General features: G+C 40.7%; 1 protein-coding gene across 2 annotated transcripts in view; it reads right to left on the bottom strand.

Moving 5' to 3' along the window:
* The window catches only part of ugt8 (UDP glycosyltransferase 8), a 128,868-nt gene that overhangs the window by 37,869 nt on the left and 78,910 nt on the right, over positions 1-12,089 (bottom strand). For both annotated transcript variants that reach the window (XM_072251934.1, XM_072251935.1), the window contains exon 3: positions 11,877-12,019. In XM_072251934.1, the coding sequence (XP_072108035.1) occupies positions 11,877-12,019 (143 nt within the window). The remainder of the gene's footprint in view (positions 1-11,876; positions 12,020-12,089) is intronic.

Genomic DNA, 12,089 nt, shown 5'->3' on the forward strand with positions numbered 1-12,089 from the left:
TAGAAAATAGGTGCAGGATTAGGCCATTCGGCCCTTCGAGCCTGCACCGCCATTTATTATGATCATGGCTGATCATCCAACTCAGAACACCGCCCCAGCCTTCCCTCCATACCCCCTGACCCCCGTAGCCACAAGGGCCATATCTAACTCCCTCTTAAATATAGCCAATGAACTGGCCTCAACTGTTTCCTGTGGCAGAGAATTCCACAGATTCACCACTCTCTGTGTGAAGAAGTTTTTCCTAATCTCGGTCCTAAAAGGCTTCCCCTCTATCCTCAAACTGTGACCCCTCGTTCTGGACTTCCCCAACATCTGGAACAATCTTCCTGCATCTAGCCTGTCCAATTCCTTTAGGATCTTATACGTTTCAATCAGATCCCCCCTCAATCTTCTAAATTCCAACGAGTACAAGCCCAGTTCATCCAGTCTTTCTTCATATGAAAGTCCTGCCATCCCAGGAATCAATCTGGTGAACCTTCTCTGTACTCCCTCTATGGCAAGGATGTCTTTCCTCAGATTAGGGGACCAAAACTGCACACAATACTCCAGGTGTGGTCTCACCAAGGCCTTGTACAACTGCAGTAGTACCTCCCTGTTCCTGTACTCGAATCCTCTCGCTATAAATGCCAGCATACCATTCGCCTTTTTCACCGCCTGCTGTACCTGCATGCCCACTTTCAATGACTGGTGTATAATGACACCCAGGTCTCGTTGCACCTCCCCTTTTCCTAATCGGCCACCATTCAGATAATAATCTGTTTTCCTATTTTTGCCACCAAAGTGGATAACTTCACATTTATCCACATTAAATTGCATCTGCCATGAATTTGCCCACTCACCCAACCTATCCAAGTCACCCTGCATCCTCTTAGCATCCTCCTCACAGCTAACACCACCACCCAGCTTCGTGTCATCCGCAAACTTGGAGATGCTGCATTTAATTCCCTCATCCGAGTCATTAATATATATTGTAAACAACTGGGGTCCCAGCACTGAGCCTTGCGGTACCCCACTAGTCACCGCCTGCCATTCTGAAAAGGTCCCGTTTATTCCCACTCTTTGCTTCTGTCTGCTAACCAACTCTCCACCCACACCAATACCTTACCCCCAATACCGTGTGCTTTAAGTTTGCACACTAATCTCCTGTGTGGGACCTTGTCAAAAGCCTTCTGAAAATCCAAATATACCACATCCACTGGTTCTCCCCTATCCACTCTACTAGTTACATCCTCAAAACATTCTATGAGATTCGTCAGACATGATTTTCCTTTCACGAATCCATGCTGACTTTGTCCGATCATTTCACCGCTTTCCAAATGTGCTGTTATCACATCCTTGATAACTGACTCCAGCAGTTTCCCCACCACCGACGTTAGGCTAACCGGTCTATAATTCCCCGGTTTCTCTCTCCCTCCTTTTTTAAAAAGTGGAGTTACATTAGCCACCCTCCAATCCTCAGGAACTAGTCCAGAATCTAACGAGTTTTGAAAAATTATCACTAATGCATCCACTATTTCTTGGGCTACTTCCTTAAGCACCCTGGGATGCAGACCATCTGGCCGTGGGGATTTATCTGCCTTCAATCCCTTCAATTTACCTAACACCACTTCCCTACTAACATGTATTTCGCTCAGTTCCTCCATCTCACTGGACCCTCTGTCCCCTACTATTTCTGGAAGATTATTTATGTCCTCCTTAGTGAAGACAGAACCAAAGTAATTATTCAATTGGTCTGCCATGTCCTTGCTCCCCATAATCAATTCACCTGTTTCTGTCTGCAGAGGACCTACATTTGTCTTTACCAGTCTTTTCCTTTTTACATATCTATAAAAGCTTTTACAGTCCGTTTTTATGTTGCCTGCCAGTTTTCTCTCATAATCTTTTTTCCCCTTCCTAATTAAGCCCTTTGTCCTCCTCTGCTGAACTCTGAATTTCTCCCAGTCCTCAGGTGAGCCACTTTCTCTGGCTAATTTGTATGCTTCTTCTTTGGAATTGATACTATCCCTAACTTCTCTTGTCAGCCACGGGTGCACTACCTTCCTTGATTTATTCTTTTGCCAAACTGGGATGAACATTTGTTGCAGTTCATCCATGCAACCTTGAAATGCTTGCCATTGCATATCCACCGTCAATCCTTTAAGTGTCATTTGCCAGTCTATCTTAGCTAATTCACGTCTCATACCTTCAAAGTTACCCCTCTTTAAGTTCAGAACCTTTGTTTCTGAATTAACTATGTCACTCTCCATCTTAATGAAGAATTCCACCATATTATGGTCACTCTTACCCAAGGGGCCTCTCACGACAAGATTGCTAATTAACCCTTCCTCATTGCTCAAAACCCAGTCCAGAATAGCCTGCTCTCTAGTCGGTTCCTCGACATGTTGGTTCAAAAAACCATCCCGCATACATTCCAAGAAATCCTCTTCCTCAGCACCTTTACCAATTTGGTTCATCCAATCTACATGTAGATTGAAGTCACCCATTATAACTGCTGTTCCTTTATTGCACACATTTCTAATTTCCTGTTTAATACCATCTCCGACCTCACTACTACTGTTAGGTGGCCTGTACACAACTCCCACAAGCGTCTTCTGCCCCTTAGTGTTACGCAGCTCTACCCATATCGATTCCACATCTTCCCGGCTTATGTCCTTCCTTTCTATTGTGTTAATCTCTTCTTTAACCAGCAACACCACCCCACCTCCCCTTCCTTCATGTCTATCCCTCCTGAATATTGAATATCCCTGAACGTTGAGCTCCCATCCCTGGTCACCCTGGAGCCATGTCTCTGTGATCCCAACTATATCATAATCATTAATAACAATCTGCACTTTCAATTCATCCACCTTATTACGAATGCTCCTTGCATTGACACACAAAACCTTCAGGCGCTCTTTTACAACTCTCTTAGCCCTTGTACAATTATGCTGAAAAGTGGCCCTTTTTAATGCTTGCCCTGGATTTGTCCGCCTGCCACTTTTACTTTTCTCCATAGTACTTTTTGTTTCTACCCTCACTTTACACCCCTCTACTTCTCTGCACTGGTTCCCATCCCCCTGTAGTGAACTAACCTCCTCACACCTAGCCTCTTTAATTTGATTCCCACCTCCCAACCATTCTAGTTTAAAGTCACCTCAGTAGCCCCCGCTAATCTCCCTGCCAGGATATTGGTCCCCCTGGGATTCAAGTGCAACCCGTCCTTTTTGTACAGGTCACGCCTGTGCCAAAAGAGGTCCCAATGATCCAAAAACTTGAATCCCTGCCCCCTGCTCCAATCCCTCAGCCACGCATTTATCCTCCACCTCATCGCATTCCTACTCTCACTGTCGCGTGGCACAGGCAGTAATCCCGAGATTACTACCTTTGCGGTCCTTTTTCTCAACTCCCTTCCTAGCTCCCTATATTCTCCTTTCAGGACCTCATCCTTTTTCCTACTTATGTCATTGGTACCTATATGTACCACGACCTCTGGCTCCTCACCCTCCCACTTCAGGATATCTTGGACACGATCAGAAATATCCCGAACATTAAGAACTTACATAGTATTAATTTTACTTAGGTTCCAGTGCCTCTCATTATTACCATAATGCAATTTGTAGCACAATGTACCACACTTTGAAAGGCTTAGATTAAATTCTGGAGTTACCATGATCCTGATAATCAAGTTATTAAAATTATGTAAACAGTATCTATCTGATCAATTTGCAGCAAATGCTATAACACCCATGATAAGCAGTAGAGGGCACATTTTAGATTTTAAAGGAGATGTGCAAGTGCCAAAATACCTATACTTTAACATGGTAATTAAACCAAAATACAATACTGAACAAATAATGGATCAAAAATATACACATTTTAAAGGGAAAAAAATAAGCACAATTGCTAAGTTCCTGCATGACTCATTCCGTTATAAATGGAACTGTTAGGGAATCAATTAACTTTATGGAGGTTTAAATTCCATTCTTGAAACTGAAGTAACCTGAAATATCCATTACACATCAAATAAAATATAAATAAGGAAGGTGAATATAAATGACAGCTACAGTATGCTGATTACTTGGTGTTGACTGCACATCAAAAGCAAAAGATACATTTTTCACTTACTATGCACTCCCAAAGGAAAAATGTGCAATGATAATCTATTGAAGGCCATTTGATTGTCAATATTAGAGATTTTCAAAATTAATTACCTGAAAATTCAATTCAGTCTTACCAAATATTAGGTCACAAAACAGGGTTTCAACAAAAATAGGATAAGCAAGTGAATGAAGTTTTTTGAAAATGTTAATAACATTCCATCAACAAAAGCTGCAACTATAAATATTTTATAGTCCAAAAGGCAGTTGTCCCTCTCCCCCACATTAAATTCCATTCAATTATGCTATCACCCTGAATAACATGTAGTAAATATCCATTTTTGCATCCTGTTATAGAGTCATAGAACCTACAGCACAAAAACCTGACCTTCAGCCCATCTAGTCTATGCTGACCTGTTTTCTCTGTCTAGTCTCATCTACCCACACCTGGACCATCTCTCTCTTATCCACGTGCCAAGCTTCTCTTAAATGTTGCAACTGAACCTACAAAATTCTACACTTGCACTAGCATCAGAGTGAAGTTCAGCCTCAGGTTCCCCTTAGATATTTCACCTTTCGATCTAAACCTATGACCCTTTAGATCTAGTCTCATCAACCTCGGGGGAAAAGACTGCATGTACTTACTCCAACTATACCCCTCAATTTTGAACACCTCTGTAAGATCTCCCCTCATTCTTCTATGCTCAAGGGAATAAAGTCCGAACCTATTCATTCATTCCCTGTAATGCAGGGGTTCAAGTCCCAGAAACAACCTTCGTTCAAAATCCTTGTTCTGCCTTTAAATAAGCCTTTGCCCATTTAGAACATAGATTAAACAGCAAAGTATAGGACCCCGGTCCACAATGCTCCACTGACCTTTTAAACTACTTTTAAATCAATCTAACCTTTGCTTGCCACACAACCATCTGTCATCGATATACTTACCTAAGAGTTTCTGAAATGCTGCTAATGTATCTGCCTTGAACACCATCCCTGGCAGGGTGTCCTATACAACCCCCACTGTTTTTGTAAAGAACATACCTCTGACATACCCCCTATACTTTCCTCCAGTCACCTTAAAATTATGGCCCCTTGGATTAACCATTTTCAATCTGGGAAAAAGTCTCTGGCCATCTCTGCCTCTTGCCATCTTGAACACCTCTATCAATTTATCTCACATTCTCCTTCATCCCAAAGAGAAATGCCCCAGCTCATTCAATCTACCTTCATAAGACACATCCTCTAGTCCAGGCAGCATTCTGGTAAATCTTCTCTGCACCCTCACTACAACTTCCCGCTTCTTCCTATAATGATGTGTCCAGAACTGAACACAACATTCCAAGTGTGGTGTAACCAGGGTTTATGGAGCTGTAACGTTAAATTGAGTTATCTCCCAACTAATGAATGCCAGCACACCATATGCCTTCTTAACCATCCTATCAACTTGCTTGGCAACTTTGAGGGATCTATAAACATGGATCCCAAGATCTTTCTCTTCCTCGACTCAGGAACTCACTAAAGTTCCTACCATTAGCCTTGTATTCTGCCTTCAAATTTGACCTTTCAAAAGGAATTGCTTCACGAGTTGAACCCCATATGCCATTTCTCAGCGCAGCTCTGAATCCTATCAATGTCCCATTACATCATACAGCAACTTACCACACTATCCACATCTCCACCAACCTTGGAGTTAACTGTAAACTTACCCTTCTCGTGTAAGTTATTTATAAAAATCACAAAGAGTACGAGTCCCAGAACAGATCCTTGCGGATCAGACACTTGTCACTGACTTCCAAGCAGAATACACTCCATCTACTGCCCCACTCTGCCTCCTATGGGCAAGCCAATTGTGAATACACACAGTCAGTTTTCCCTGGATCCAACGCCTCCTGACTTTCTGAATAAGCCTACTGTGGGGAACGTTATCAAACATTTTATTAAAATCCATTTACACCATAACCACTGCTCTACCTTCAATATGTTTTGTCACATTCTCAAAGAACTCAATAAGTCTTGAGAGGCATGACCTTTATTTAAGAAAGCCAATCAGACTATGCTTCTCCAAATATTCATACTGTGAATCCTGCCTCTAAGAATTCTCTCCAATAATTTGCCCACTACTGAAGCAAGACTCATAAGACTCACTGGTCTAAAATTCTCAGGGTATCCATACCCCATTTCTTGAACAAAGTATTTAAAAAATGCCACCCTCCAATCATCACTGATCTCCAATCATCCAAGAGCCTGTCAAACTCCGCTTTAAATGTACACAATAAATTGGCCTCCACAGCCATTTGAGGCAATGAATTCCACAGATGCACTACCGTCTGGCTAAAGAAAATCCACCTTATCTCTGTTCTAAATAGACGCGTACCTCTATTCTGAGGCTCTGCCCTTTGAAGGTTGGCAGACTGGCAGGAGGCACAGAGTGGGAATAAAGGTGGCCTTTTTTGGTCGGCTCCCAGTGACTAATTATGTACTGCAGGACTTGGTGTTTGACCACTTCCCATCATAGGAAACATCCTTTCCACATCCTCTCTATCGCTAGGCTTTTCAGTATTCTATAGGTTTCAATGAGATCCCTCCTTATTCTTCTAAAGTCCAGCATGTACAGGCCCAGAGCCATCAAATGTTCTTCATACATTAATCTTTGCATTCCCAGAATTATTCTCCTGAACCTCCTCTGGACCCTCTCCAATACCAGCATATCTTTTCTTAGATAGTGGGCTCAAAACTACCTTACCATTTGCTAAGTGTGGTCTGACGAATGCCTTATAAAGCATCACTAGAGTATCCTTGCTCTTGTATTCTAGCCCTCTCACAAAATGAATGCAAACATTGCATTTGCCTTCCTTATCTCCAATTCAATCTGCAAATTAATGTTTAGAGAGTCCTGCACGAGGACTCGTCCAAAGTACATTCATTATCAAAGTATGTATGCAGTAAAGAACCCTGCAATTCATCTTCACCACAAACAGTCATGAAACAAAGAACAACCATGGAATCAACCTGCGCAAAAAAAAAGCACATATGGGAAAAAAATGAGCGTGAATACAGAACATAAAACATAATCAAAAGGCATATTTCTGTATATTTCAGCTCAGTGTTCATTATTTGCAGGCCACCCTTATTCAAAACTTGCCCAAAAGTAGGAACATAAAAGAGCAATCAGAACTAGAACACATCATAAACCAAGGAGTCAAAATCCAGAATTTGTGTCAATTAAACCTTGCTATGGTCCCATCTATCTGTCTGACTTTTGAATATTCTCCCCGATTAGAAAATAGTGTAAGCCTTTATTCCTTCTACAAAAGTGCATGACCATACACTTTCCTACGCTATATTCCATCTGCTACTTCTTTGCCCATTCTCCCAATTTGTCCTATTCCTTCTGCAGATATCCTGCTTCCTCAACACTACTTGCCCCTCCACCCATATTCATACCATCCACAAACTCGGCCAAAAAGCCATCAATTCTGTTATCCAAGTCATTGACGTATAATGTTAAAAGAAGTGGTCAAACACCCAGCCCGCAGTACATAACTAGTCACTGGGAGCCAACCAAAACAGGCCACCTTTATTCCCACTCTGTGCCTCCTGCCAGTCAGCCAAACTTCCATCCATACTGATATCTTTCCTGTGTAATATCCTGGTTCAGATTTCTACTGCTATGCTGTAAGCATTTCAATTTACAATTTTTCTGCAAAATCAGTGTGTCCCGTTGTTAGAATGTTTTGGTTTTGTCTAAAGATAAGAAGTTATGTTGTTCAACTTAGGAATGTCTTGTCTGCCAATCAGGATGGTGGGATCGGGAGAAGGTTCTAGAGGGAGTGGGGTGGAGAGAGATTTGTGACGGACAGTAAAGTCTGGTTTGAGGCCTTTTGCGAGGAGCTGCGGAGCAGGACACAAGGGAGGATGCCACAGAATGGCATTCGAAGAAGAGACCCTGTTGCCAGAACTTCTTTCTGCAAATGAATGGCTCCAAGGAGGAAGGGCCAATACTCCTCAGACAGAGAGCCAGTTCGTTCGAGATGGGGATCCAGCATATGAGCATGAGATACACCCCTGAATACTCCAGTATGACCTCCAAAGGTCATATGCACACTGAAATGGTTTAACTGTGATGGGCCCTTTTCTTTTCTTTTCCCTATTAACTATTTGATAAAACTGAAATTGGTAAATTAGTTTCTTTATAATTTTATGTGGTGTATGACTTGTTACTTCTTGCCGACCAGTGTATGGGCAGTATTTATATAGCATTCGGTCAAATTTAGGTTTCTTTACTCGTAACATCATGACATTCCTGTCTGGTTGATGCCCAAATTACACTGACCTTAGATGTATATTTGCTTATGAAAGGTTGCCTTCTCACCACTGAGTCATGTGGCTGTTAGCAAAATTAAGTAACGAGCTGAGCTTGTATACAAGACCTGGTGTGGGGGTGGGAGGGATTACATCTGTAATACCATGATCTTATCAAAGGCCTCTGAAAGTCCAAGGAAACAACATTCATTGACTCTCCTTTGTCTCTCCTACTTATTTCCTCAAATAAATCCAAAAATTTGGCAGGCAAGATTCTACCTTAAGGAAACCATGCTGATTTTGGCCTATTTTATTATCCCAAAAGTACCCCCGAAACCACATCCTTAATAATGGACTCTAACATCTTCCCAACCACTGCGGTCAGGCTAACTGGCCTATAATTTCTTTTCTTCTATATTCCTCCCTTCTTAAAGAGTGGCATAACATTTGCAATTGTCCAGTCCTCCTAAACCATTCCAGAAACTAGTGATTCTTGGAAGATCTTTACTAATGCCCCACAGTATCTTCTATTTCTTTCAGAACACTGTGCTGCAGTCCATCTGGTTCAGGTACTTCCGTACTTCCAACTTCCCAAGGGCCTTTTTCTTAGTAATAGCAACTACAGTCAATTCTACTCCCTGTCACTCTTGAATTCCTGGTATAGTGTCTACCACAGTGAAGACTGAAGCTAAATGCTTATTAAGCTCATCCACCATTTCTTTGTCCCCGTTAACGCCTCCCTAATGTCATTTTCCAACAATTTGGACTCCTTGTGTCCCATGCTGGTAGAGTCATCAGCTCTACATTCTAAGAAATATTTTGCAAAAAACAAATACTTAACAAAATACTCCCAGCCAATGCTTTTCTAAATTAATTCAACATCTATTAATTATTCCTTTCTATATATTCAAAAGGTCCTAAAATCCTTACATATAAACTATTGCTGCCACATTTACTGTACAACAAGCACTTTCTTTGTCAAACAAATTCCATTGTTACTCATGTGTGAACTTCAGAATTTACAGGAAGAAACTACAGGACTACTGCTTTGAGTTCATTACATACTTCATGGGTTGAGCACTGTCCAGCTAAATATTGCTATGTTTTACTGACATGGCATTTAAGTTACAAATTTCATGCATACATGTCTATTGTTAAATTATACTGCTGCATGTCAATCTTCGTCAGTACCTTAGAGATCCCAACAACCACAGTCTAGAACATCAAGTACTCCATCCAGAGCTTGTCTTCATTTTGCCTTTATCAAGAGGTTATAAACATTCAGATTTACAGATGTGCAAGGGAATTAGGAATTGTATCGCCACAGTATTTCAACAGTATACGTTTTTGGGCAAGTTTGATGGGTCATTTTTTTAAAAACTTCATCTGTCAATCTAGCTCCTGTCATATACTACAAAATAATAGCTTGTGATGCCATACAAGTAATTCCAGATTACAATGCATATATTGTACATTTGTCAAGATTTAGAGATTTCTGTTAATGTCCAATAGGCAGAAAATAATCCTATTTAATGGGTATCAAGATCATAATCTCTCAATCCATACCAGTTATTTCACTGAAAAGCGATAGAGCTAACCTTACAGACTTAAACCCAGAGCTTTAAACTCCATTGAAGTTTCCTTAAAAATAAGCAAGCTATATGTATGGTAGGTCAACTATGCCTTGTGCAATTTCACAATACGTTACATCTGCTGAATATTTTATTATTTATGTTCAAGAGGCAATCCTTAGCAATAAACAAATATACATGGAAATCTGTAATGTCACATCAGTAAGAAAACAAAAGTAATTGATTAGCTCCAGAATGCTCAGCTCACAAAGAAACAGAACTCTAATCAGCAGCACAAGGATGAGAAAATCTGCAGATGCTGGAGGAACTCAGCATAGCATCCATGGAAAAGACTGAACAGTCAAAGTTTCAGGCCAAGACCCCTCATCAGGGCTCTAATCAGTGATAACTAATGAGCTATACGGCAATGCACAGGAAGTAAAACTAACCAAAAAAGGGTCTCGGCCTGAAACGTCGACTGCACCTCTTCCTAGAGATGTTGCCTGGCCTGCTGCGTTCACCAGCAACTTTGATGTGTGTTGCTTGAATTTCCAGCATCTGCAGAATACCTGTTGTAAGGCTCATATACTGGATTGGTTTAGCTTAGGCCCCCTGCTTAGGCTCACTGTCATAATCAACCTTCTCTGCCACTTACCTGGGCTAGATGTTTTTCTCCCTCTCCCTCACACTTATCTGCAGAAATTCTCTGATGACTCAGCAATAGTTAGGCATCAACACGGTGATGCTAACAGGTTCAGTAAACTAATTAGAAAGGCTGGCCCTGTTATAGGAGTCAAACTGGATACACTGAAGGCTTTGGTAGAACAAAGGACCCTAAGGAAAATCCTGGCAATTCTGGACAATGTTTCTCACTCTCTGCATGCCATCTTAGTTGGACAGAGGAGCACTTCAGTAATAGACAAAGACAATTGCACTGCTCTAAACAGCGCTATGAGGTCATTCTTACACTCAGCCATGAGGCTCTATAATAAGTCAATCTATAGATGAGGAAGTGATGACCCCCTCCTGATAGACTGTTTGTGGTAACTTATTTTTTATTCTTTCTACTTCTCTTCTAATATTTATATCTGTGCACTTGTAATGCTACTGGAACACTGTGATTTCCTCTGGAATCAGTAAAGAATCTGCCTGTCTCCTACGCTTCAGGAGTTGCAGTGCGGTGTCCCCATCCCACTTTCGGAAGCTACTGACAACAGGCAGAAACAAGGGTGGGTCTTTGCCAGCAGTGAAAGCAGTCAACTCAATTTTTAAAATGTCTTTGTATAACTAACAATGTTTTCTGTTCTTCAGAAGTTGTTTGCATTTTGAAAGGTTAAATGGATCAATTTCTTACAGCAAAAACCACAACAAATGATCTGTGATGATATTCTAGAGGGAACAGAGAACCTGAACAATACAACACTCTGCTAAAAGCAATAATTGCTAACAAAATACAATTTTTTTTCTTCTAATAATGATTTAAAACTATTTTATGTACAAGAAAAAATATGAATCTATATAATTCAAAAACTCTGATTCCTCATGAATAATTAATATGGAAGCTTAGCTGTTGTTAACTTGTTTTTTTAAGTGAAAACATATCTGATAGCAAATCATACTCAGGTTTTGTACACTGTGATTTAAAGATAGAACAATGTAATACTTATTTGAATCAGTAAAAGTTTCCATGCTTTTCACATCTATGAAAATTAATAATGTGACCTTAATGACAAGACCAAAATACTTGGAGGAAACTGCTAGTGGATTTAAAATACAAGATGAGAACAATGCCCAAGTTATAAACCAATTCTGCTGATCTATAATTTTGTTGTTTTCTTCCAGCCAACTTCGAACACCATTCTATTACCATCCACACACCCACAATTACCCCACCCAGCCAATTACTGACTTTTTACCATATACATACCTCCACATCACTCTTTGAGGGAGTCTCGCCAAAGCTCCTGCCAATGTATGTGCAACTTCATCTGACAAATACTTCACACCAGCTCCAAATGATACGAGAACAAAGCCTTCATCCTTAGCACCATCTGCCCAGATAATGAAGTCCTGATTCATATAAAAAAAACAATCAAATTCTTGTTTAATCTCATGATAAAGAAAACATCAAGGGATTTAT

This window comes from Mobula birostris, chromosome 3, assembly GCF_030028105.1.
Source record: "Mobula birostris isolate sMobBir1 chromosome 3, sMobBir1.hap1, whole genome shotgun sequence".
Lineage (NCBI taxonomy): Eukaryota > Metazoa > Chordata > Chondrichthyes > Myliobatiformes > Myliobatidae > Mobula > Mobula birostris.